Below are 25,026 nucleotides of genomic sequence, written 5' to 3'. Positions count from 1 at the left end.
TGCATGGTGGAAGAGAGCATCAGGGGCCAGGGTCCTTGGTTACTGCTTTATTGCTGTTTGGTTCGAGTATAGAAAATGGAAGCGGCTCTGAAAGAGCCTGTGTACAAGGTAGGAAATATACAAACGGGGAGGAGGGAGCTTAAAGAGACCGCGTTCCCGCCCAGCCCAGCCTGGGCTTGGGGTGGGGGGCCACCCGGGGCGCATGCAATAAATATGGTCCGGGCCCCCAGGGGAGGGAGGGATGGGGAGGACACCGCGGGAGTGGGAGACCGGTAGGCTAGGGCTGTCTCAGCCCTCTGACTCCGGAGGGAGGGAAGGGTTGGCCCTGGGGCTAGTGCCACTTGTGCAAAATGAGGAACTTCACATTATCAGTCCCGGGGCGGGCGAGAGCAGGGGGCGGGGGGGGGGGGGGGGGCCCTCCGGCCGGCTCAGTCCCCTCCCCGCTCCCCAACTCTGCCCGACGCTCCGACCCCAGCGGGGAGATTCACAGTGAGAATGGATTGTGGTCGCAAGGGCCGGAGGTAGGGCTGGGAGCGCCCCAACAGTGACACCCCTCCCTCCAAGAGCAGCACGGAGCGGGGGAGGAAGGGGGCCAACGAACCACAGGAAGAGGCGGAGAAGGGCCGGGGGTCTCCTTTGGTCAAAGCTGATATCAAAAATATAAATCTCCCTTCCCCCATCCCACCCCCGTCCCGGGGTTTTACCCCCACCCCCACCCCCGGGCTAAGGCACAAAGCAGTGAGGCCAGGTGGGGCCGCCGCCACGGCGGCGGCGAGGCTGCCGCTGCTACTACAGTTGTCCCTGCGCGGTGTGCCTGCTCGCTGCTGCCGCCGCCTTCCCCTGGGGATCACGGGCCAGGGGGGCCACGCGACGGCGACGACGAGGCGAGCCGGCAAGAGGCGCTCTAGGTTGGGGAGAAACGGTCGATGGTCCGGCCGTCGGGTCCGGCGGCCAGGTGCGCTCCCTGGCTCAGCACCTCGGCCGCCTTGTCCGGGCTGAGGCCCAGCTCCGCGGTGAACTTGGCCAGCGGGTAGAGGCTCTCGAGCGCCACCTTGGGGTCGTGCAGGAAGTGCGTGGTCTGCGCCAGCAGCTCCGCCGCGGCTGCCTTGTCCTGCTGCTTCAGGCTCAGCTGTTCCGCTGTGAGACGGGCCACGGCAAAGACGCCCTCGGGGAAGTCGAGCTTGCCCTTGCCGTCGGGGCCAGGGACGCCGGGTAGCCCCCCCAGACCCGCCAGCGCCCCGGCCGCGCCCGCCGCGCCCCCCACGGCGTGCATCTTCATGTGGCTGATGAGGTTGCGTTGCTGGGCGAACTTGCCGCCGCACACCTGGCACTCGTAGGGCTTCTCGCCCGAGTGGATGCGCATGTGCTCGGTGAGGCGGTACTGGCGCGTGAAGCGCATGCCGCACGCGTCGCATGCAAAGGGCTTGAGGCCCAGGTGGCTGCGCATGTGGCGCGTCATGGTCCCGCGCTGCGTGAACTTCTTCCCGCAGATGGTGCACGGATAGGGCCGGGTCAGCCAGTGCGTCTTCTCGTGCTGTCGCAGCGTGGCCGGGTCCTTGTAGCTCTTGTCGCACGACGCGCAGCGGTACGGCCGCAGCAGCTCGCCCAGGCCGCCCGAAGCCCCAGCGACCTTGTCCCCACTGCCTCCGAAAGGGGGCCCCAAGCCGGCGGCCCCCGCAGCTACCTCAGCCGCCTCGGCCCTGCCATAGAGCGCCTCCTCCTCCTCCACGTGAGCTTCCACGTGCGCATTCAGCTGCTCCGAGCTGGGGAAGCCCTTGCCGCACGGGATGCACACGTACAGGTTGTCACCGAAGCTCTCGGGCTCGCCATACGCCAGGTGCGGGCACGGGTAGCCCTCCAGGTGGCCGCCGGGCGGGCTGGGGTCCTCACTGCTGCCGGTCTCTTCGCTACTGCTCTTGTAGTCGTCACCGTCGCCGCCTGCGCCTGGCCCGTCCAGGCTGCCCTGGTAGCGAGGCGGCGCCAGGCCTAGTGGGGGCACCCCGGGCGAGGCAGCTGGGTCCCCGCCGCGCTCCTCGCAGCGCTCGCTGGGCGAGCCGCGCTCTCGGCCCAACTCGTCGCCGTAACTGCCCAGGCCTGGCTCGTGCTTCATCCAGCGGTAGAGGAGGCTGGGCCCGTCGGGGCGGCCCGGGGGCTCCGGTCCCGGGCTGCCGCCGCCGCCGCGGAACGGGTCCGGAGGCGGGCCGGCTTCCTCCAGCTTCTGGAAGGGCAGCGGCGGTAGCGGCGGCAGGGCGAGCGGGGGCTCCTTGTAGGCTGCGGGGCCGGCGCTGGGAGGGCTGTCTGGGCGCGGGGGCAGTTCCCGCTCGGCCGGCGGCCGCTCGGAAGGCGTGGAGCCCGGCGGGCTCTTCTTGGACAGGTCCAGGCCGCAGAGCGGGGAGCAGCGGCGCTCCGGGGCGCAGAGGGTGGAGGCTGGGCCAGGGCCCGAGGCGTACAGCTCCGCGCAATGCGTGTTCACTGCGGCCTCGGGGCCCGCGGACGGCTCGCCGGTGGGCGGTGGCGGAGGTCCGGCGGGTGATGAGTAGCAGGCCTGGATGACGGGCGTGGCGGCCCGAAGGCCCCTGCCCGGCCTCCCGTAGGGTGCGTAGCCGCCGCCGCCGCCGCCGCCGCCCCGCAGGTGGCAGTACTTGCCGTGGCGCTTGAGGCGCTTCTTGCACAGCGCCACGAGGTCGGGGATCTGCAGGTAGCTGGCGGCGGCCAGCACGGCGCCCAGGCTCGGCTCAGCCCCTGGGGCCACAGCCGCCGCGGCCGCCGCCTCTGCGCCATCAGCAAGGCGGCCGGTGTAGATGAAGTCCAGCACCAGGCGGAACACCGCTGGGCTCACCATGTCATGGTCCAGGTTGAGCAGGTTGTCATGCACCACCAGAGACTTGAGGTAGGCGCTGCTGGCCGCCAGCACGTTCTTGTGCGCGCGGAAGAGGGCGTTCTGCACCACGATGATCACGTCGCACAAGAAGCCCTTGGTGCGCTGGTTGTTGAGCTGCAGCAGCAGCTGCCTCGAATGGCCCGGCGCCTCCATCGTGTCCAGCATCGTCTGCCCAGCACACTCTCCTGCGGGGACACACAGCCGCGGGGTCAGAGCCTCAGCGCGCCGGTGCTGCCTGTATCCAGCCGGGCGCTGCTCCCCCCCACCCCCAACTTCCCCTTCCCCTCAGCCGGGCAGGGGCATCGAGCTCTGCGGCCTGGGCACTGGCAGAGGACAGGCGGCCTCCTGGTGTGGGAGCCTGGACCGGTGGCCTGGACCAGAAGACGGCGTAGAAAGAGTGGATCTGGAGAGAAGGCCCGGCTGGCCTACACGCCCAGCCCCGGATGCCACCGGGCACACAGGCTGGGTTCTGGGGACTTCCGAGGAGAAAACTGTTTGGGGGAAGTGACCCCTTCAGAAACAGTTACCGGATTTGAGGAAAATGTCCGCTTCAGGAAAAGTCATTCAGGGCCGAGAAGTTTGCCCAATTGGGATATAAGGGAGCCGAGTTAAAAAGCGCCTCCCGCCTCGGGAGAAGTTGCCCCAGCTGGGGGAAGTGATCCAGTGGAGGGGAACGCGGTGCCCGCCGTGGCGCCGCCCTGCCCGGAGGCTGTCAGGCCCTCAGTTGGGGCCGGGGCGCGGCCGCGGAGCGGGGAGCGGAGGCAGAGGCTGCCGTGGCGGGCAGAGCACGAAGGCCGGCCCCGACGCGGGGAGGGCGTTATATCGGGGCAGGAGGCTGAGGCAGGAAGCAGGTGGGGGGGAGGGGGGAGCCACGCAGCTCCCAGGGGAGGGAGGGGGCAGCGCCCCGGGCGGGCACGGCGCACAGCCGGCTGTGGCCCTGACCCCGGCCTGCGCCCCACCCGCATCCCGGCCCCGGCCTCGGCCTCGGCTCTGCATTCGCGGGCCCCGGCGCCTCCCTCCCTAGCTCCCCCTTCGGCCCCTTCTTCACGGGAACTCCGCCGCCCCAAACTTGGGGAAAAGTTTCCCAACTTCAGACAGTCCGGGAGAAGCGCGCCAGCCCGAGTCCCTCGACTCCCAGCTTTTCCTCTCGGCCCCCAATCTTCGGCAGCCAGGCGGCCCTGGAAGCCTGAGCCGAGCCCTGAGCTCCCCTGCCCGCTCGCTCGCCCGCCCACCCTGTTCTCCGCCTGGCCCGCAGGGCCTCGCGGCCCGTTACCTGCGGCCGCAACCCGACCCGGCTTCCCTCCCCGTGGCAGTGGCAGCTCCTAGCCGGCGCCCCACCCGCCCCGCTGCCAGGCGCCGAGCTATGCCAGGGCAGCGCCCCTGCCAGCCCCGCCCGCCGGCTCCCCTTCCCTTCCCTTCGCCTCCCCTGCCCATGTGCAGGCAGAGTCGGCCCCGGGCCACTGACCCCGCCGTGAACCCGGCGCAGAGCAGCGGCCCGGCGGTCCTGAATCCTCTAGGGGCGACACCCCGAGTCCTGAACGCCAGCCGTATTGGGGCACCCGCGCCGGAGGATGCGCCCGAGGCGGCCAGCGCGTTAAGGACCGAGCTGTCCGGGTCCCCTGTCCCTCCCGGTCCCGAGCCTCCGGACCTACCTGGGGGGCATGTCGGAAGCCCCGGCCCCGGCTGCCGGCGGATCCAGGGGGGGACGTGGCTGCGCTGCGCTGCCCTCCGCCCGCCGGGCCCCCGGTCGGTCTGTCCTGCTGGTCCGTCCTCCCCGCGTCCTGGTCGCGTCTCAGCCCCGCCGCGCTTTCCGCACACTCTTATCTGGAGCGGCCCGGGCCGGCACGCGCTGCTGCAGTTATGGCGCCACCTCGCGGCCGTGAAGGGCTTTGCGCGGCGCAGCCGCCACCTCCGTCTCGCGCACCTGGGTTGGGTTGAAGGCTCACAGATGCGGAGCTGGACCCGGGAGAGGGGTCTGTTTACAGGTTCACCCTCCCAGATGTGGCCACGTGAGAACCCGGGCCCCAGAACTTCGAGGCCCACAAACTCTGGGGTTTTGAGCTAAACGTTCCCTTGTACATATTTCTAGATTCTCACATTGCCTCAGTTTGGAGCCCGCAAGGAGAGGACTCTGGGGACAACTAGATGGGGGGAGGGAGGTTAGGGAAGCCGTAAGAGAGAAGGTAGACAAGATCTTGGGGGGCGACTTCTTAGACATTCCTGATGGGACTGTCCGTTTATACCCACCCCACCCCCAACACGCCCACCTTCACTCAGCCACTTGGGTTTAGGTATGCACGGAATAAACCCGTTTACACCCAGACCCTCTCCAGGTACTGACACCTGCGGGCGCGCGTGTCGGCACAAATACACGTCTGCCCTTTTCCAAGTTCAAATCCTGGCTCTCTGGGATAATCCCGAGGCTGTTACGTAGGGCCCTGCGTGAGCCTGGGCGGGGCTGTTACCCAATCAGCCTGCCCCGAACTTAGAGGCCTCTGGAGCGACCCCAGGATATTCGACTGGGAATGGCTGGACAGCGCCTCCTGGGGATCCCGCAGAAGCGACCCCAACTTCCAGATTCCCCGTGTGAGCCATTTTGAGGGACCTGCTTGCTCGACCTCGCCTCCAACCCGATAACCCGGAACGTGACCGCAGGGATCCCCCGGCAAGGTTCTGCACCCCACAGCAAGGCTCGGTTCTTGCAGGTGACGCCCCTTCTGGGAGGGAGGGGACCCCGCACTGGCGCTTGGGCACTCGTGCGGCTACTCCGGAAGTGTCCCTACGCGGCCCCGCCGCCGCATGGGGCCTGTAGTGAGTGCCGGGTCTCCGCGGCCCACGCTGCACCTCCTCCCGGCACCTCCTGACCCCTGCCCACACGTCGGAGGGCGGGAGTGGGTCCCCGAGAACGCCTGCAGCTTCTGATTGGCTGCGCCTTCCTCAGCCGTGGCGCGCGAGAGGCTGGGGCGCAGAGTTACCATAGTAACCGATGAGGTTCGCGCGGATCGCGTCTCTCCAAGGCCTTGGAGAGCTTAGCAACCGCACAGGGCTCCTGGGCGGGTGGGTGCCGCGCTCGCCACCCCTCGCGCTGTCCTCCACCCCTACGCCCCCGCCAGAGGTAGTAGCTGAGTCACTCATTGAGGGGCCGCCAGCGCGGCCACTCGCAGTCCCTGATAGACACTGAGGTCTCGGGCGCCCCCCAGAGGCTCTCTTTCCTCTGCTGACATCTTCATGGTCTCGGAGCCCTGTGGTGGCTTTTGGTCCAGGCTGGTCCTTCTGACTCCCACCGTGTCGTGACCCTGTCCTCACCGTTTCTACTCCATGTTCTGGATCCATTTTATCCCAGTCCTCTCCTCCGTCTACCCACGGTCACCTCACTAGGGTTGCAGTGAGAGTGAAAGAATGAAAACCGTGTGTTCAGAGCCGCCAGCCTCTAGGGAAAACGGACCACGACATCTTGGCCGGGGGATGGATGCGTTGTGCGCTGAAGCGGAAAAAAGTGTATGGAGTGCTGGAGAAAGGTGAAAAGGCTCCTCGGAAGAAGTGCTCTTAGAACTGGGTTTTGATGGATGAATAGGAGTTCCTCCCCAACACAGAAAAGCTGCCAGGGAGAAAAGAACCACAGGGACAAAGGCTGGAGGCAAAAGAAAAAGAGGTGGGGTGGGGGGAGACTCCTGGAGGATAGACTCCAAAAGTTGTTCAGGACTTCTCCCCCTGCGTTTCTACTGGAATCTTTTATCCTCTTGATGGGACCAGATCCTAGCCCCACAAGGAGCCCCTCAACCCAGTTCACTTTTGTACAGTGTCCACTGTACCATCTTTTTTTTTTTTTTTTTCAACACTCTCCCCGGATCCCCACTCCCTGAATTAACTCACTGCCCATCCCTATCCTCAGGCTGTCCTTACATCCCTATGGAAGGGTCTCACAGACTTGCAGCCAGCCTTGCTGCCTTCCTGTGGACTTCACTCTTCTTCAATTTTTGATCTTTTCCTCCCTCCCTAGTTTCTATCTACCCTACTAGCCTGGCACTGTTCTCCCTCAACACCTGCTCCTCGCCTCTACCTCCCCCCACCCCAATCCATCTCCTCTCTCTGTGAACACATTCACCCTCCTCCATTTAGAACTCTTCTCAATTGATGGAACCAGGATTGTTCATTTCTCTGCTCTTGTTCAGGGGAATTCTGTCCCACACGGCTTAGGGCCTTCCTGTCAATTCATACCTCCAAGGAACTCTAACTCCTCCAGGAAGTGGTCTTGCCACTCCATCCTCCAGAGATCCTTTTCTGTCAATCCGCTGAGCCCTTGGTCTCCCTCACTCATTATCACCCACAAATGGGTACTGAACGGGGTCTGCTTGGTGCCAGGCTCTGACACTGGCACTGCCGACCTGTCCTCCTCCCCGCCGTCCTGTTTTTCCTCTCCGCCCCCCCCCGCCCCGCCCAACTCCTCCATAGAGGAACCCCTTGCTCATATCCGGGGAATGCAAGCCACTCTTCTCAACTTTTCTGGGGTCTCCAGCTCCTGACTGGTTCCTAGACCTCCGGGACATGCATCCCCCCCCACCCCCCACGCTCCATTCCTCCCAGGCCCAGACTCCTACAAAGCTTCTGCGAGCCCTGGGCTCCCCCACTCTTCTTCCCCCATTTCCCCGACGCCACAGCTCTAGATGCTGCTTTAGGCCCCTCCTCAGGTCTAGCTTCCTCTCCTGTACCTCCCACCCCAGGGTGATGACACTGCAGTGGCCACGCGTGGTGTAACGCCACCGAAGGTCATTTTGTGACGTCACAGAGCCGTCGAGTCCAGGAACTGAGGAGTGGGAGAGGGGGCTGCCGGTTGAGCACCTCGGAAGGCCGGTCGGGAAGTGGGATTGCATCCCCCAGGTGTCCCAGGGTGCTTAAAGGTGTAGGACCCGTCCGCCCTCCCTGCACTATCCTCCCGCCGGCCCCCAGTCCGCAGTTCCGGAAAGTTAACCCTTTGTAGACCGGTACAGGAGCCCGGGCTCCCCCTCCCTGTTCCTGCTTCCGTGCGCCCTCCTCCCCCTCCCAGCTCCCCGTCGCCTTAGTCCCCCCCAGCCCCCCGCCTCGCCACTATAAATAGCCCCTCTTCCAGTTTCCTAAATTCCCTGCTGACGTCGGCAGCGCGTCAGTGTGTAGGAGCCGCGGCCGCATGAATGAGCCGCCGCACGAGTACTACGCGCGCCTATAAAAGCAGCGGCGCCAGCCCGGCTGCGGGAGGCGAGCGGGAGCCGGCGCGACGCGGCCCGACAGGTAAGTGGGACTGACCGACCGACGGTCTACAGATGGACCGATGCACGAACACGGACGGAAAGGCAATGAGGAGACCGGCAGACGGCAGGTTGGCTGGCCCCTAAGGGGTGGGATTGGGAACAGGGTGTGGGATGAGGATCCCCTCGCAGCTGGTGGAGCCGGGCCGGAGGCGTATCCAGAACCCCGTGCTGCACTTGCCCGCGCCCGGATGAAGACGCAGCCACTTCGGAGGAGCATCGAACAGAGGACGGACCCCAGGGTCCCTGCGACATTTCCTGGGGCTCCTGCGCCATTCTCCCAAGAAAGTGGGGCGAAGATGCTGACGCCCCAGAAGACGCGCCCCCTCCTCCCCCTCCCCGCACCGCAGTGACTCAGCCTCGCTGCCCCTGCCGGCTGAGCGGGGCTACCGGAGAAGGACAGACGCCCACCTGCCCGCCGACCTAGCCTCGGCTCTTTCGGGACCCCCACCCCGCATCCAGTCGGGCACCCCCTCCCCGTCCCATCCCGTCGGGCTGGTCCCTTTGCGCCCCCGACTTCCCGCCTCTGCGCGAGATGCTGTCCTCTCAGGACCAGGAGGGGGCGGGACCTCGGCCGGGCTGCCCCGCCCCCCCACTGAGCGCCCCCACGCCGCCGCCGGAAGTGCCTCTCCGCAGGGACATATTTGACGTCACAGGGTTTTGACGTCAAGGGCCGCGTGCCTGTCCGCAAGCTCTGGGGCCAAGAAAGGCGGGAGACGCGGGGGAGGAAGAGCAGCAGCGCCCCCAGCTGCAGGCAACGGAGGCACCCCCGCCCGCCCGGGCAGAGCGCCGGCACCTTGGCTCTAGACTGCTTACTGCCCGGGCCGCCCTCAGTAACAGTCTCCAGTCACGGCCACCGACGCCTGGCCCCGCCCCAGGACCGCGGACCCGGCCACCTGCCGCGCCCCGGGCCCCTCAGTTCCCCAGGGTCCCTCAGCCCAGAGCGCGCGCTCCGCGCCGCCGCTGTCCGCGGTGCTGATCCAGCGCAGGCGCTGCCATCCGCCAGTCCGGTCCCTGGTCACCAGAGGCTGCGAGGGGCGGCCGCTCACACGCACATCGCACGGCCCCCGAGCCCGGTCCCCATCGCGCGCGCTCTCCCCCCGCTACCCCCTCCCCAACCCGCTGTCCTGACGTCTGCCTGACTGGAGCTGCCACGGTGCCGTCAGTAGCGCGCGCCCCGCCCCCGCGTCTCCAGGGCAACCGTGGCTTTCGATTGTTACTGTGGGAACCGGAGGTAACAGTCTACAGCCATGGTCGCCCCGCAGCACGCCCACGCACTGCGCCCGCCGCGCACTGCCAGCCCCGGATGGGGGAGACCAGGAGCAGGAGGAAACGGGGGCGGCGAGTCAAGATCCGATGTATCTATGGGGGCGGAGGGCGGTGAGGTGCTGGGGGGTGGACTGCTCTCGGGTCTGATCGCTGCGTGTCTACCAAGGCAGGGAAGGAAGCACGGTCTGGGCTGTATGTCTGACCGTCCGCCTCAGTGACCGTCCTGTCCTCTTGGCTGAGGTTGCAGCCAGGGAATGGCGAAAGAAGGGGTAGTTCTGGGATTTGTGTTCTATCTCCTCGGTGGGAGGGAGGCGGCTGGGACCTGAAGGCCTCCTGCAGACTGAAGGGAGTAGATGGAGCAAAGTTTTCCTAAAATGCCACAACAGCATTCTTCCGGGAAACCCTCTGCTGAGCAGGCAGAAAGCGTGACTAATCCTTGAACCCATTTTCTGATGCCGCCGTCCCTCACTCTTCTCCCCGCTCTTTCATCCTCTGATCCATGTAGAGTGATAAGAAAGGTCCTCAACCCTCAGGAAGCCAGTGTGCTTGTAAAATGAACCCGGTCAGTAAAGCATTGTCTGAATGTATCAGCAGCCTCACTTCAATCGGTGCTGGATTCTAATTTGAGATAGTGTCTCAAATTAGTTCTAAAGTGGAAAAGTGAATATGAGAGGGGCTGAAGTCCTATTGGTCCAGTGAAGTGTGAGCAACGACCTTTTCAAAAACACACTTATATCTCCTACCACCACCACCAACACCCAGTGCAGGGGCTGACTGATGGATACCGGGTGCAGGACTTCCCTAGGCACAGTCCTGGAAATGGTTAATGCAATCCAGTCCTGCCTCTCATTAATCCAATTTTCTGTTACCTATCCATAACCCCTCCTTTGTTAAACTACTTTTAAGGCAATTGGTGCTGGTTTCACAGCTAATCAATTCCCACACGCTTCCTTCCTCCCACTCACGGATCCCAAGGTCTTAGATTAAATGTTCTTGATTCTGGAATCCAGCGGCTATCTGTGGGCAGACTGTAATGTGTGCAGATGGGAGTAGTGCCCTGGGAAGCAGGAGGTCCAACCTGGCCTCATCACCGACTGGTTATCATTTAAGGGGCTGGGTTTTTGAACTTTGTGTAACATGGGATAATAATCATTCCTCTCTGGCCGAAGTGTAAGGATCAAATAGGATCACGTGAGTAAAAACCTTTGAAAACTGCAGAATGCTATTTCATTGCGCAGGGGCCATGCTAATCTTCTCTGTATCGTTCCAATTTTTTAGTATATGTGCTGCCGAAGCGAGCACCAAAATGCTATTTCAATCTTAAGTATTCTACTAGGCCGTTATGTCTTTGTGAGGGGCTGGTAGCACTGAGGAGACCCCAGCTCTGGCCACTTAGGCAGAATGAACAGGGGAAAGGAGCACAACTTTCTGAGCAGAAGCTCTTGGACTTGGGCTATGGAGGGGACTTCTTTGCTCAGGGACTACTCTCAAGAGCTTTAGGTATTGAAGGTGGAGTGAGAGGCAGAGAAGAGAAATGGGAGCAATATTCTGAAGGGACCAAGTTGTCTGCAGTTTGAACCCATCTGGAGAAAATGGTCAGAGGGGGAAACCAGAGAAGTGACTTTAGAGAATTTTTTAGTATCTTAGAACCTCAATGAGTGCACCCCAACCCCAACCTATTTTATGGATTAGGAAGGTGAGACCCAGACAGGACACCTAGCCCAAAAGTCTTGAGTGCTGCGTGTCCTCTCTGCACTTCTGAGGTTACAGCAGAGAAAGCAATGACTAGGAATGGTTAGGAATGTGAATTCTGGATCTGAATCCAACTTTGGGTAAGTTACTTAACTCCTCTGCACCTGTTTTCCTCAGTTGTAATATTAAGTTAATAGTGGCTACTTCAGGAAATAGTGAGATTAAATTGGGCAACTCTCTAAAGTTTCTGCTTTTCACAGTATCAGGTGTAGTTAGCGCTCCACCAAAGGTACTCCTCTTTCTAACCTCCGGACCTCATTTCCCTTAAATACAAATTGAAAATGTTACATGAATGGTTAATTGGAGAGCTTTCTCCCCATCCCTAGTGGAGCGCATGAGAATCCCAGGTGCGTGTTGTTTTTTTCAAATAGCACGTTTACCAGAGACTTCTATTCTACTAAGGCAATGGTTTTCAAATATGTTGTATGGGAGTGTCCAGTCCAGGGAGTTTGCAAAAATGCAGATTCCTCGGTCCAGCAACTGGCTCGGTAGGGCAAGTTTTTTTTTTTTTTTTTTTAAGATTTTATTTATTTATTTGACAGAGAAAGATCACAAGTAGGCAGAGAGGCGGGCAGAGAGAGAGAGAGGGAAGCAGGCTCCCCACTGAGCGGAGAGCCTGATGCGGGACTTGATCCCAAGACCCTGAGATCATGACCCAAGCCGAAGGCAGCGGCTTAACCCACTGAGCCACCCAGGTGCCCCTCGGTAGGTCAAGTTTTAACATGATTCTGATGCAAGTGGTCCGTAGAATCTGTGTGGGGTGGGCGGCAATGACCCCTAAGATTCTCTGTTGCTCCTGGAGGATGTGATGGGAAGGACATCCCACTTGTTGGGAAGCAGTGACCACATGATCTCTTTCCTTCTAGCTTGGACATTTTCTGATTCTTAAGGCAGGAGGTGGGGGAGGGAGAATTCTCACCCAGAGCACTGAGCACTTCTGCTCCCCCTAATACTGTTCTGCTCTACCCTCATCCTTCTAACTTTAAACCCTGGCTTAAAATTCATTCCCCACTCTATCTTGTTCTCTCTCTTTTCATCCTCACAGTAAATCCAAGTAGCAAGGGCTGTGGTAGCAACTGTCATCCTTTTCATCTCTTGGGACCTCGCTAAAGGGGGCAGGCTATGATGGCCATGGGGGCACATGAGCTCTGAACTGCATACTCACTGCATTCCACTCTGAACTCATTTCCAGAGAAGCCGGGGATCTGTGTGTGAAATTCATAAGATATTAAATACTATAAATCCAGTATTTTCTAAAATCCTATGGGCCAAATTCAACAGGTCTGTAGCAGTAATTCAGCCCATTTCTGAGTCCCGTCCTTTTGTCAAAGGGATCCCTTTAAAGCACCCAAGAGCAAGCAGAGCCGATACTAGCAAGGGGGAACTATCCTCCCATCCCCACTTTCTGCTGTAAAGGTCCTAAATTCCAGTAAACTGGGTCTGCTGGGGGAGGGCGGTGTAACTCCAGTTTTTTTTTTCTTAGACAACTACTGTCATTAGTGAAGAATTCCGGATTTGGGGTAATTTAAGGTATATTAGTCTGACTGTCTCAGGATGGGAGGAGGTATTTGTGCTATATCCCCTAACCCTATTCCTATTCGATTCCTAAACTCCCTGGGAACAACCATGCTTGAGGGCTAGATCAGGGCCTCCTGGGATATTCCAGAAAAGGAATGAGGTTGTGATCCTGCAGAGGCAGGGCTGAAATCAAAGAGCAGGATGGGCCACAGGTGGGGGCACTGGAAGCAGGGCAAGGAGCTAAAGTGGGCAGTCTTTAGAGTGTCTGGGAACGAATGATCTCTAAAACTGGAGGGGCTACTTAGGCCCTGGATGGATCACTACAAAGCAGCATCAATCCCAGAAACTGCAGGTGAGGGCAGGTTTGTAAAAGGGTTTCTTTTGTGTGGTCTTGGGCCTCTTCCCAAGGTCTAGGACCAACCCATCCTCCAAGCTTATAGCTCAGAGGGGCCAAAGCAGTTCTGGAGGAAAAAGCAGAGCACCCAAGAAGCCAGAGTTTGACAGAAGGCCAGTACACAACCCTCAGGGTTCAGAGGAAGCCTAACTCGGGGAGCCCAGGGAGCACCTTGCCCAGCAATCTCTTCCGAGAACTTCTCAAAAGTAAAATTCTTCCAACTCTGCTACCAAGGCCTCCTTTCCTTCCGCTTGGGACTTCTACCAAATGTGGGTACACATGAGCTTATCCTGGGGGGTTCGTAACTAGAAACACGTCCTTCCCTCTTTGGAGCTGCCCTGGAAGCTCTGTGGATGTCAGGAATCCGGACTTCTGTCACAAAATGGCTTTCCTGCGCGTAGGAGGACAAAGATGCTCAAAATTGCCACCAGCACTTTATTATGCAGCAGTCACAGTAGCATCAGCCCCCACGTTCCCATGTCACCCTCCACTTATCCAGGGGTCCACTGGCCTTTTTCATGTTTGAGTGGCAGATGCCAAGCTCCGCTAAGTCCTTCTGATCCCTTTTTTCTTGAGTGTAGAGCTGGGCTTATAATAAGCTGAGTCTCAGAATTGATACTTGTCTCTTAATTGGTGATGATGAGGAACACTGACAGCCACTAAGCTCCCAAGGGAGGGGGGAAGGGATGGAAGGACTGGATTACAGAGGCTGCCCCGAGGTCATGTGGGGGTGGGGGAAGTAGGGGCAGAGCCATTTGTTCATCTTTCATGCTGCAAACTGGTCCAAGAACTTGAGGTAGGCCTGACGCTGGGCAGCAGCTGCTGGAATGAAGTGGCCACCAGAATGAGTGAGGGTGACGGCTCCAGTGAATTGGCTAGCCAGCTGCATACTTTCCTGAGAAGGGATGACGCAGTCAGTATCCCCAAAAACGTGTAGTGAAGGCAGTAACAAGGGGCACTGCAGGATGGGTTCCTTGAGTCCAAGACCTCGGGGACAGAAACCAGATACCAGGATGATAAACCTTGGCAAGGGGAAGCGGGGATCGCCAGCTTGGCCAAGGGCGCACACAACGGCTGCCAGCGCGGCTCCCTGGCTGAAACCAAGGAGCCCATCAAAAGGTCCCAGTTTCTTCAGTGCCTGTGCCACGGTTCCCAAGGCTTCCTCCAGGCCTCTGCATACTGTGGGCTGGCTCAGGGCGTTGAAAACGTCTGCCTCCTGTTCTGAAAACCACCAGCCTCGGGGCTGCTCCTCCGGAAGGCAGGGCTCTACAGCGATAATGGGGAAAGGATGGGGTTAGGGCAAGCGGGTATCTAGGGCATGAGAAATGAAAACGGGAGGGAGGGGGGGGTTGAGGGCTGACAACTAGCGAAGAGGCAGAATCTGGGGATAATGAAGTGGAGAGCCGAGTGGCATGGCAAGGCATGGCAAGCCTGATCATGGTGGAGGCCTGGGAGGCTGGGATGGAAGAAATGAAGTGTATGGGCAGGAGGAAGGCAGAGGTGAGGATGCGGCGTGGAGGTATGCTGAAAGGCGTTACGGAAATGAGGCTAGGTAAGAGACTCAGAGTGCATTTCCCGGGCACGGCCCGTCTCACCGGAGTCCGGCCCGGCGCCCTCGGGACCCGCAGCATCCGCGACCAGGTGCGGGCCGCTGAGGCACACGAGTTCGGCGCGGCCCCGCAGCGCCTTCCTCAGCGCTCCCGTCTTCTCGCGGAAGCCCCGCTCGCTCTGCCGGAAGCCGGCCAGGGCTAACACCCTCAGCGGCGGGCGCGCCGCCATCTTGCCGACCAACGCGGCAGGGACCGGAAGCAGCCTTTCCCCGAGCGGAAATCGAATGCCCGAGGGGTGGGACCAACTGCTGGCCCCACCCCAAAGGCGGGCCTCTGCGCGAACCGGGTGTTCCCATAACAACCAGGCGCGGCTCAAGCCCGGGCGGATACCTGAGACCAAGGAAGGGCTCATCGAACGTTCGTTGCTCCCTTATCGTCTCCGCAGCTGCAGCCGTCGCAAGCCGCGGCTGGAGAGGGCTGCGCGGACTCCTCCTGCATAGGAGGATGGCAGACTCTGCTCAGGGTCTCCATTCTGCGACGTCCTCCACCCTACTCCCGTGCATTTCCCGTAGCGGCCTCACGGCGGCGGCCTCGGCTCGCGTCGCTAGGGAGGCGGCCAGGCGAGGCCGCGCCTTTGGTCTCTCACCTCCCCGCTTGCAAGTCTGGGCCTACCTTCTCCAACGCCAGCGGGCTCAGGGCCTGGAGGGGGCGGTTCCGTCGGTGGTTGACTGTCCATGGCCCCAAGGAGCTGCCGGCGTAGAAGTCCATAGGGTAGGGCTGCTGCCAGGAAATGTCCCTCAGGGCCACCACTGCCTAAGGGAGGACACCCGGACAACAATACTTTTTCTGGGCAGGATTAATTGATTAAATGTTCACGATGGCCTATGGAGGTCCTATTGTCCTCATACCACAGAAAGGAAATGTGAAGCTCGGACAGGTTAAGGGACTTGACTAAGGCCACACAACTAAGAAATGAGTCAGCTGTAAAAGGTGCTGCCCACCCCACTGCAGATCCCTCCCTGGACAGAACCAGGTGCAAAGCCCACTCTCTCTCAGGTATTTTCAAAACGCAGGGTTACCTCATAGGGTGTGAGCAACGGCTTGGGGAAGGCTGTGCCCCAATCAATGGAAAGGCGCGGACATGCTACCTGCACCCACCTGGGAAGGGAAGGTCAGGTCAGACCCAAGGTGGGGGTGGGGAAGGTGGTCCTCCCCTGGGCAGCATGCTGAAAAACATGTCTTTGTTCCCAAAACACCCAATGAATGCTTACTATTAATTCTAGAGTAAAGACAGTCACGTACTACCGTTCAGAATAACACTATAGCTGTTGATTTTCTCGTTTCCTCTGAGAGAGCCCTCTGAGAGCTCGGCCCAGGCAGCTTATCTGTGATCTTATCTCCAGAATCCAATTTAGCTTAATTCTGGTACACTGCAGGTGCCAACTACCTACCTCAAAAGAATGACTGTGATGTTACAGTTGCCTGTGAGCTCCCAAACTGAAATGGGTGAGACCCCTAGCCAAGAGCAGCCCCTGCTGAATGAGGGCTCTGTAAACATGAACATTCATGGAAGCAATCCCCACTGACTCCATCCTTCAATATGTGCTGGGCAGGACACTGATCTAAGGAAGCTTCCTTAGCCAGAGTCATTGCTAGAGAGGTAAGGTGAGGAAACTTACACATCCACTTCAGGAAGTAGGTTAAGCTTGCTGGGGAAGATCTCAGAGAGCAACAGCCTCAGGAAGGGAAGTCCTAAGGCTTGGAGCCGAGATTCCAGGTGCTGCTGGAAGATGGAGGCTAAGCTCAGGTCACCATGGTCAAGCAACCAAGTAAAAATCCCTTAAGTAATTTTCCCAGCTGGGTTTCCAGTCAGTCCCCTCCTCCAGAGGCCATCCCAAGCCCTCTGACCTCCAGAATTTTGGGGCTGCCCTGGCGGCCCAAAGTGCCCAGTATAAGGCCCCAGGATTTAGCTGAGCGGGCTGTGGCTATGGCTTCTTGGCGGTTGGCTTGCATGCGCTGGTGATCATAGTGTTCTCTCGATAGGACTTTGCTGTATGGGTCATATCTGGAAAAGAAGCTATGAGGGTTATGGTGACAGCCACTCATGGTACCTGTTGTACCCATAGCTCCCTGACCCAGTCCCTTGGTCTCCTGAATCTTTAGGTTCCATGGAGGTAATGAGGAAGAGAGCAGAGACTGTCATTAGAAAGCTCAGTCCCACAGCTGGAGCAGGCAAAAGTAGGAGGAGATTTAGAATCTCCGTATGAATCCCAGTGGGGGATGGGTGGGTACTGTGCAACAGCAGCTCTGTGTCTGATGCCTGGATTCAGGACCCTAGTACCTCAGATACTTAGAGCTGTTGGCTGTCAAGGGGCCAGGGAATGAGGAAGTTTCGGCCAGTTGAGGGCTTCAGTGGCAGGGATATCCCACCCTCTCCCTAGCTGGTCAGCCCAGCTCAGCCCATACCGGTAAGCGGGGACACCCGGGTTGGCAATCATGACAGACTCCAGATGGAAACGGCCGTCTCCAAGATATCTGCAGCAGAAAGACAGGGGATGATAAATGTGGGGTACGGTGAGACAGCAGAAAAGGTGGGCACTGGCTTGGAGGTCCAAACTGAGCTCCTGGCTGAATGTGCTGCTACTGTGGGGGGAGGGCGGACTGGCCTAAGTCAACATTCCGCCTCCTGAGGCCTTGGTTTTCTCATGCACAAAATAAGGAGTTTGAACTGGATGAGAATAAGGCCCTTCTAGTTATGTAATGCAGAATCTGAGAACTGCTCCTCACCCCAGACTTCTGGGGGAAGCGTAAAAGGGCAGCTATGGCCATGGGAAGGCTGCTCAGGGCTCTAGAGATCCTACCTTGGAGATGGCGGGACAGTTCCTTACCTAGCTCAACACAGACACGGCAAATAGGGTTCAACGTGTCGTCGCTATTGTAAATGAAGTTTCAGGGTCTACAAAGGCTCTCTCTCCCCAAACTGGCTCTCAGGTCCTCTGACTGAGTTGTAACAACTACTGTTAACTGGATTTGTGTCTTCTGTGCACCAAGGCCCAGAATAAGAACTTGCCATGTAGGACTCCACACTCACACCCTTAAATAGTCCTCTGAGGTACCTAGAGTATCCCGATTTTACAACAGATACAGCTGCTGTTCAGGGATGTTAAGGAATTTGCCCAAAGTCACACAGCTATTAAGCAGTAGATCTAGGACTTGTCTCTAGGCTTAACCACCAGGCTCTATCAAGCCTGTCCGTAAAAGGAGCTTCCCAGTCCACGGAGAAGGCAGAGCATAGAGGACAATCACGAATGCAGTTCCTTCTTGGAGACCACACTGATCTTTGTGATGAATGCCCCACATTCAGGGTTTCTCTCCCTCCAACACACACCTTGAAGCCCCCAGTGGTAGGCACCTATAGGCTCAGAATCCTGCGGGCACAGGCAGAGGGGCAATGCCCCTTCGGGAGCAGGGCTGTCCTATATGGGAGCAGCAGGCCCTATGGGACCAGCATCTATAGCCCCAGAGGCAGGGCTGAGTCAGGGAGTGCCCCTCCCGCTCTCCAGGCCATTAGCTAGGAATGGGGCTCCCCTCCCTAGTCCCAGCCGGGGGAGCTATCAGCTCTGAGGCTGGCTGCATTCACACAACATTAAGCATTTCCATTACCTAAAATAATTAGGCGGCAGGAGACATGCTGCTCCTGCTTGTTAGCTGTCCGGATGCTAAATTAACGGGGCTGCAGCCTGGGCGTGCCCATCCATCTTCTCCAATTATATTCCCACCATTTCTAGCCCACCCTTACCCCCACTCCCCACCCCATGAGGCCCTCTGATTCCTGCCCCAGCCTGGGAATAGCCTCTTACATGGTGGACAGAGCACCTGAGAGGGAGACAGGCCACCTGCAACCCTATTCAGTCCCCATTTTGCAGGGTGACCTTGAGCAAATAGTTAAAAAAGAGCTTGAGACTCAGCTTCCTTTCCTACACAATGAACCTCCCGATCCCTTCTAGGTGCTTTTTTTTTTTTTTTTTTAAAGATTTTATTTATTTTTTGACAGACAGAGATCACAAGTAGGCAAAGAGGCAGGCAGAGAGAGAGGAAGGGAAGCAGGCTCCCTGCTGAACAGAGAGCCTGATGCGGGGCTCTATCCCAGGACGTTGGGATCATGACCTGAGCCAAAGGCAGAGGTTTTAACCCACTGAGCCACCCAGGTGCCCCTCTAGCTGCATTTCTTTTTTTTTTTTTTTTTTTTTTTAAAGATTTTATTTATTTATTTGACAGAGAGAGATCACAAGTAGGCATAGAGGCAGGCAGAGAGAGGGGGGGGGGGAAGCAGGCTCCCTGCTGAGCAGAGAGCCCGATGCGGGACTCGATCCCAGGACCCTGAGATCATGACCTGAGCCGAAGGCAGCGGCTTAACCCACTGAGCCACCCAGGCGCCCCTCTAGCTGCATTTCTTATGTCTCTCAACTGGGCCCTCATCTTTCACTTACACAACAGCCTCCACCTCTCTGGGCAGCTGGGGAGCCGTGCAGCCCAGGATCTCCCCAGGGGACAGGGGCTTGCACTGTGGGACACTCACACGGTACTCAGCTCTCAGCTCCTGGGCAGCTGCCTGGAGGGATGAGGAGGGAAGGGAATCAAGTGGGTGAAGAGGGAGAGCCAGGGCCAGAGGACTAGCCAGAGCACCTAACATGGGCCTCACAAAGAGTCCGGAGGCTGGCTGCCTATCTGGTCACTTACCTGCAAGGTCGACACAAACTGAATGGTGCTGACCAGGGCAAGGTTAGTAGCTGGGGGAAAGGTGAGGCGAATAGAATCCAGGAGGTGGGTAGTATCTATCCGGATGTCCACAAAGACATACAGTACCCGGAAGTCTCGGTCCGAGGTGTCCATGGGAACTGGGGAGAGACAAGAATTCAGGAGACTGTTTTGGAAGGCCAGAGGTGCAGGGGGCCTGCCTGGGCCAAAGTCTCTGAGCAGCCAGGACCAGTGGCTTCAGCCTAGGGATACAAGGAGTGAGCAGGAGGCAGGGGGGAGGAGGGACACAGTGATAGGTTCCCTTAGAAGCTCCTTTTCCACCCCTTGACTGGGGGCCCAGACTGCTCTACCACCAACAGCCTTTCAAACACCCGCATCTGGGACAGCAACGTTGTTTCCAAGGCAACCAAACCCAAAGGAAAGATCCACCTGCAGAGCAGGAAGGCCAAAGCCATTCCAGAAACTGAGAGGGACCTCCTGCCTGCAAGCAGGACAAGAAGGCACCATGATGGGGGAATTAGCATGCAGTCCTGCCTCCCTGCCTCCCAGCCAGGATCCCCACCCACCATACCCAGGCAGCTGTGGCCATAGTGCACCAGGAAGTCAGCTCCCAGGGCCCTGGCGGTAAAGTCATCCACACAGCAAGCCCCATATGTCACATCGCCCATCACCATCACTTCGGCCTCTGTGAACCTGTGGAGGTGAGGGAATGGAGAGGGGGACAACGAGATGGTGACACCAGGGTGAGGTGGGAGAGAGACCTACCCCTGTGGGGATATCTCAGGGCCCAGCTCCTCTCCCTATGCCCCGCAATCACTGGGGCTGGCAGCTGCCACTTCTGCCAACAAAGAGTAGGAGGGGCCCAGCTGTCACATCCCCCGGTCCTGGCAGCAGCTCTTGGAACTGGAGCGGTATGAGCACGGTCTCTGTAGCACCCGGGTTCCTCCATCCAAGCCCAGACTTCAAGAAGGACCCCCACCTCTCAGCTGGGCAGACACAGGGTCAGATACGGGGGCTCTGACGCCCCGGCTTGTCCCACCCAGAGCAAGGAGCATACACACACATGCAGAGGCGCCCACTCCCATGCTTTGACACTGCAGCGTGTGTGGGTATGCATGTAGGGAAACACACAGCCTCCCTGTCACCCAGACCCCTTGCTACCTCCCCACCCTTAGTTAGGGCCCTCTGCACCTAGGGTGGGGGGGACCCACGAACGGCTCCCCCATAGCACATGGCACCACCCACACGCCTCATGCGTCAGAAAGAGTGGGCTCTGGCCAACACATTGCCATAGGATCTGCTGCCAGGCCTGAATCACTGGGGGACAGGGGTGGGTGGGGAAGACCCCGCACTCCCCAAATTCACCAGGGGCATGGTGCTAGGGGACCAGTTCTTCCTTGAGAGATGTACACCTGGGCCACAGGGCCTGGCTTGGCAACTAGGGTCTCCCATCTCTCTCCTGGAGGTGTGCTGGGGAAAGCTGAGCTGCCGTCAGTCAGCAGCCCCTCCTCCTCCCCCTTTCCCATATCAGTCTGTGCACAGAAGCAGATTATTCAACTCCTTAAAATGCAGCCCAGGCGTCTGAGTCAGCCAGAGCACTTAATTTTTTATAGATTAAAATGTATGCAAATTGGCCTGAGCCCCAGAGAGCATCCCCAAGGGGCAAGAGGGTGGGAGCTGGGAAGTGAGTCTGTGGCAGTGGATGAGAAGCGGAGTGGGGGAGGGCAGCAGCAGGGAAGTGGGAGGTTCCCATCACGAGATGACCTCCCCTTTCCCCATTCCCCCTCCCTGTTCCTGTGCTGGTTCCAGATGGCTGAGAACTCCCCACCCCCAGCCCCAAGATGGCTCATTGTAATGAAGAAACTTAGAGAGGGGAGAGGAACTGAATACCATCTCCTAGACACTTCTCCCCCACCAAGCCCCTCCTTGCCCTACTCCCCCAAATGTGTGGGAGAAAAAGGTTCCCCTTGGCTAGACCTGATGCTGACAACACAGCTCATTCCAGGTCAGCTCTGAGGATTCCTCCTCAGGCCCCACCACCTGCTCTAGGCCCAGCTTTGAAGATACTGGAAACAACTCATCTCCCCACTCCCTGCTGCACCCTCTCCCCCACTTTTTTTAGGGAAAAAGAGATTTATACAGACAAGACAAGCCAGACAGGCTGGGATCTCAGCAGGCTGGGAGTTTAGTTTTGACTTTTTCCCTTTGTGCATGTATGGTTGTGGGAGGGGGCAAGGTAAGACCAAGGTCCAGAAGGAAAAAATGTCAACAGGAAGAGATATAATGGGCATGGGGAAGGTCTTGGCTTAGCTTCTTCTCCAGTGCCCCAAGCCTCACCTTTCCAAGATATCCACAATGGTGCAGGCAAAGAGGAGAAGGCCCTCAGGCATTTGCAAGGCCACTGAAAGACAGAGCGAAGACATGAGAGCAGAGGTCTAGGAAAATCCTGGAATGGGGATACTGTCCCTGACAGAGCCAGGCAACCTCTCCACCCCTACCCCATCTCAAAACTTGGGGGCTCACCCTTTTTGGCCTGGGCCTGCTGAATCCTCCAGATGGTCTTGGGAATCTCAAAGTTATAGTTGGAAGGCAGGACCTGAATGGCTGCCTGGAGCTGGGGGTTGTTCAGGATCTCAGGGGGGATCTGATTGGCCAAGCGGCCCCTAGGGGCTCGACCTAGGACAAATGAAAGGACTGAGTTGGCACCTGGCCTAAAAGAGAACCAGACCCAGTTAAGTCCTTACCACCACCCAAGTTTCAGGCCCAGATCCCAGATGCCAAGGGGGTTGGCCCAGCTTTCTTCCTCACTGAGTTCATTCTGAAGCTGGAAAGACAACCCATTAAGCCTGAAAGAGATCTGCATAATTAACTTCCATATTGAGAGATTACTGAGAATCAAAGATTTGAGCCCATGAGTGAGGTATACCCCATCCCTTACCTTTGGAAGAACAGAGATAACACCAGGAGACTGAACTGAGTCCAAACAACGGCTCCTTGGTAAAGAACAACTCTGAGGAAAACCCAAGAGCCTAGAAGTCTGGGAAAATGTCCTCCCCTGCGCCCAAACCCTCACACAAGTCCCTGAGAACACTTTGAAGTTCTGAGGTCCTAGATATGCAGTCTATAAGCAAACTTACTAAGTACTGACTTAAAAGACTGCCCTCTTTACTCAAGTCCCACTGACTCTGTCTACAGTGGGACTCTTCCCTCTCCTCGTTTAAAAGGGAAATAAAAACCAAATATTTAACTGACTTAACAGCTTCCTTAGTCTCACTGTTCCACCCCAGGAAAAATAAAAGAACACACTCTAGTTAGGACTGCAGGCAAACAGGTAAGGACAGCGAAGCTACCCCACCCTTTAGGGGCTAGTAGTCTAGCAGGGGCAAATGCAGGTGTACAAATTACAACCTAATTAAAGGAGAAAACACTGTAGCCATTAGCAAAGCTGCAACCCTTAATTTGCTTCCTATTCCTCATAATTCAGCTTAACTCAACCCTATTATCTCTCCAGGAACCAGAGAGTTTGGGAGTGTGATAAGGAATCAAGAAATTAATTTATTGAACAAATATTTATTGAACCTGTACTTTGTGCCAGAACTTCTGCTAGGGCCCTTTACTACTATGGCAGGGATCCTCCCAGACATAACCCTTCATCCTCTGCCTGTGGGCAGATGATCGTAGTTGATGATGGTTGATGAGACCATATTTGAATGTTACTACGGCCGTAGTTTTTGTTCATTTGTTTCAAAGACCTTGGAACAAACAGCCCAGAATCCTGGGCCCCTCACAAAAGCTCCTCTGATAGGGCAAGTCCCCTGTGGTCGTTGGGATGTGGGAGCTGCTGGTTTTAGAAGCTCAATTGGTCCTCGGGACTAGTAGGCGCCTCCTCTTTTATCACGTGTCTGTGATCTTCAGTTTACATCAGTATTCCCGGGTAGACAAGATCCCTGAGGGCAAGGCTGTTGTGTAGTCCCTGAACCCAGCACAGGCCTGGCAGTCAGTGAGCTGGATGAATGAAACCCTGTGCCTCGGGCGCCTGGGTGGCTCAGTGGGTTAAGCCGCTGCCTTCGGCTCGGGTCATGATCTCAGGGTCCTGGGATCGAGTCCCGTATCGGGCTCTCTGCTCAGCGGGGAGCCTGCTTCCTCCTCTCTCTGCCTGCCTCTCTGCTTACTTGTGATTTCTCTCTGTCAAATAAATAAATAAAATCTTTAAAAAAAAAAAAAAAAAGAAACCCTGTGCCTCTTTCATGGAGGCATTCCCCGACGGCCCACTTGTGGAATGGCCGCTGCAGCGCGCCTGGCTCTTTCCTTCCCCATCGGGTCCGCTTTATCCGTGAGTCCTCCTGTGCCAGCCAAGGCAAGGGCGGGGGCAGCGTTTCCGGCTTGAGGATTACAAGCTCCTAGGAATTGCTGCTCCGGATCGCGCCCTAAGGCTGCAAAAGGAAGACTGGTCCCTCTGGGCTCCAGCGAAAGCCGCCGGAGCAAGTGACCGCGGGGCCCTCCGGGTCTGGCGGAGAAAGGCCGCTGCCGTTAGCGGGGGAAGGTGCTGTCCCTGACTTGGGAGCCCTGACTCGCGATGCGAGGTCCGGAGGCCGCAGCGTAGTAGCACCCACCTCTACTAGTGCCGTTTCGGCTGCCCGGCTCCGCCGCCACGGACTCCGCCAGCGCCGCCATCACTGGCCTGTCCACGTGGAGACCAAAAAGGCAGCACTAGAAGAACGCCGAGAACTCAGACCTTGCGATCGACCGCCGGTCGCTGGCGAGGGGCGGGAATTTGCTGGGCGGGGACTAGGAAGGAAACGGTAGGGGCGGGGCTACCGCGGTCCCCAGCCCGCAGGGACCCAGCTCTCCACCGCCCCTAGCTGTCCCGTACCAATCGCAGTTGCACTCTCTCCACGATCCAGTCTTCTCCTCTGCTCCCGGTTTTCCAGACCTGGCACTCCCGGACCAGTGCTCCCCTATTTGCCGACTCCCTGCCCGAATTCTGTGAGCCAAGTCTTGTGAATGGGAGACCACCCCCGCCACCGCCCCGTATCCCTTTCGCTCTTCTCTGTCTCTCCTGGTAAGCAGTGGAGGCCGTGTAGGTAGAGCCAAATTCCGTACCTCAGAGGACCCCACTGCCCAAACAAGACAGAACTCAGCTCCCATCAGCCCAGCTCCAAGCTGAGTCCTGGGGTTTTCTGAGCGCCAGAGTGCCCTTACCTTTAGGACCAACAGTGCAGAATGCTGGAAGGTCTCCCCTGTGAAAAACTGCTACCATGGGAAGGCCCCCGCCTGAGGTTGCTTTCCTGGGGCAGGGCGTGGGGATAGGGGGAGCAGTCCAAGGAATCCGGTTGCCTAAACCAATCTACCCTTTTCCCTGCCTTCGCTGCCTCTCAGGTCCAGATAGCCTTTCTCTTGATCAGGCCTGGGCTCCTGAGATCCCAAAGGGAAGGCATAAGCAGCCAGTGAGATGGCCTTGACCTTTGGAAGATCAGAGTACCTGCAGGACTGGCCCTTAGCAAGGTCTGCCCCATACAGCAATAGTCCCCCAGGGCTGTTTGCCCATCCAGCCCTCTGGCACCACCTTCCTCTCTCAGAGGTGGTGATGTGAGCACAGCTGGCCCTTTAAGGTAGCTCTGT

The 25,026-nt window shown here is 58.3% G+C and overlaps 3 protein-coding genes and 1 non-coding gene across 6 annotated transcripts; all 4 read right to left on the bottom strand.

Annotated features, from left to right (window-relative positions):
• Positions 1-32: 32 nt before the first annotated feature.
• Positions 33-4,783, bottom strand: HIC1 (HIC ZBTB transcriptional repressor 1). 2 transcript variants are annotated; one of them, XM_059150410.1, is made up of 2 exons: positions 4,534-4,783; positions 33-3,066 (listed from the first exon to the last, which is right to left on the bottom strand). In XM_059150410.1, exon 2 carries the CDS (start codon positions 3,044-3,046, stop codon positions 905-907), a length of 2,142 nt encoding a protein of 713 aa, XP_059006393.1. In that variant the 5' UTR covers positions 3,047-3,066; positions 4,534-4,783; the 3' UTR covers positions 33-904. The 2 variants fall into 2 exon arrangements, with proteins under 2 accessions (XP_059006393.1, XP_059006391.1); XM_059150408.1 differs by lacking the exon at positions 4,534-4,783 and adding an exon at positions 3,409-3,679.
• Positions 4,784-10,629: 5,846 nt separating this feature from the next.
• On the bottom strand, positions 10,630-10,734 carry LOC131817172 (U6 spliceosomal RNA). The gene has a single exon (XR_009348380.1). It is a non-coding gene; the product is annotated as a U6 spliceosomal RNA (small nuclear RNA).
• A 2,777-nt stretch (positions 10,735-13,511) lies between these two features.
• OVCA2 (OVCA2 serine hydrolase domain containing) lies at positions 13,512-14,995 on the bottom strand. Its single transcript, XM_059148823.1, has 2 exons — positions 14,692-14,995; positions 13,512-14,362 (listed from the first exon to the last, which is right to left on the bottom strand). The coding sequence occupies exons 1-2, from the start codon at positions 14,873-14,875 to the stop codon at positions 13,863-13,865; spliced, it is 684 nt and encodes a 227-aa protein (XP_059004806.1). The 5' UTR covers positions 14,876-14,995; the 3' UTR covers positions 13,512-13,862.
• On the bottom strand, positions 14,224-24,468 carry DPH1 (diphthamide biosynthesis 1). 2 transcript variants are annotated; one of them, XM_059148821.1, is made up of 13 exons: positions 24,018-24,468; positions 21,928-22,080; positions 21,742-21,805; positions 19,976-20,097; positions 19,387-19,544; positions 19,137-19,258; positions 17,113-17,181; positions 16,555-16,711; positions 16,326-16,429; positions 15,726-15,804; positions 15,319-15,459; positions 15,037-15,138; positions 14,224-14,362 (listed from the first exon to the last, which is right to left on the bottom strand). In XM_059148821.1, exons 1-12 carry the CDS (start codon positions 24,076-24,078, stop codon positions 15,055-15,057), a joined length of 1,314 nt encoding a protein of 437 aa, XP_059004804.1. In that variant the 5' UTR covers positions 24,079-24,468; the 3' UTR covers positions 14,224-14,362; positions 15,037-15,054. The 2 variants fall into 2 exon arrangements, with proteins under 2 accessions (XP_059004804.1, XP_059004805.1); XM_059148822.1 differs by having other exon boundaries at positions 16,326-16,426; positions 24,018-24,444.
• Positions 24,469-25,026: the final 558 nt, after the last annotated feature.

The sequence above is a fragment of the Mustela lutreola genome, chromosome 15, assembly GCF_030435805.1.
Source record: "Mustela lutreola isolate mMusLut2 chromosome 15, mMusLut2.pri, whole genome shotgun sequence".
Classification (NCBI taxonomy): domain Eukaryota; kingdom Metazoa; phylum Chordata; class Mammalia; order Carnivora; family Mustelidae; genus Mustela; species Mustela lutreola.
Note: the sequence above shows the minus strand (reverse complement) of the source record. Positions and strands in the feature narration are given on the sequence as shown.

What these genes read in the sequence shown, in the direction of transcription:
- HIC1 (XM_059150408.1), bottom strand. Translation starts at nt 3,445, where the DNA reads ATGACTTTTCCTGAAGCGGACATTTTCCTCAAATCCG. An exon ending in GGACATTTTCCTCAAATCCG is followed by an intron (nt 3,067 to 3,408) that starts GTAACTGTTTCT and finishes GTGTCCCCGCAG; the next exon opens with GAGAGTGTGCTGGGCAGACG.
- OVCA2 (XM_059148823.1), bottom strand. Translation starts at nt 14,875, where the DNA reads ATGGCGGCGCGCCCGCCGCTGAGGGTGTTAGCCCTGGCCGGCTTCCGG. An exon ending in GGGCGCCGGGCCGGACTCCG is followed by an intron (nt 14,363 to 14,691) that starts GTGAGACGGGCC and finishes TTATCGCTGTAG; the next exon opens with AGCCCTGCCTTCCGGAGGAG.
- DPH1 (XM_059148821.1), bottom strand. Translation starts at nt 24,078, where the DNA reads ATGGCGGCGCTGGCGGAGTCCGTGGCGGCGGAGCCGGGCAGCCGAAAC. An exon ending in CTATGGCCACAGCTGCCTGG is followed by an intron (nt 19,545 to 19,975) that starts GTATGGTGGGTG and finishes GTCTCTCCCCAG; the next exon opens with TTCCCATGGACACCTCGGAC. An exon ending in CCGGGTGTCCCCGCTTACCG is followed by an intron (nt 16,712 to 17,112) that starts GTATGGGCTGAG and finishes CTTCTTTTCCAG; the next exon opens with ATATGACCCATACAGCAAAG.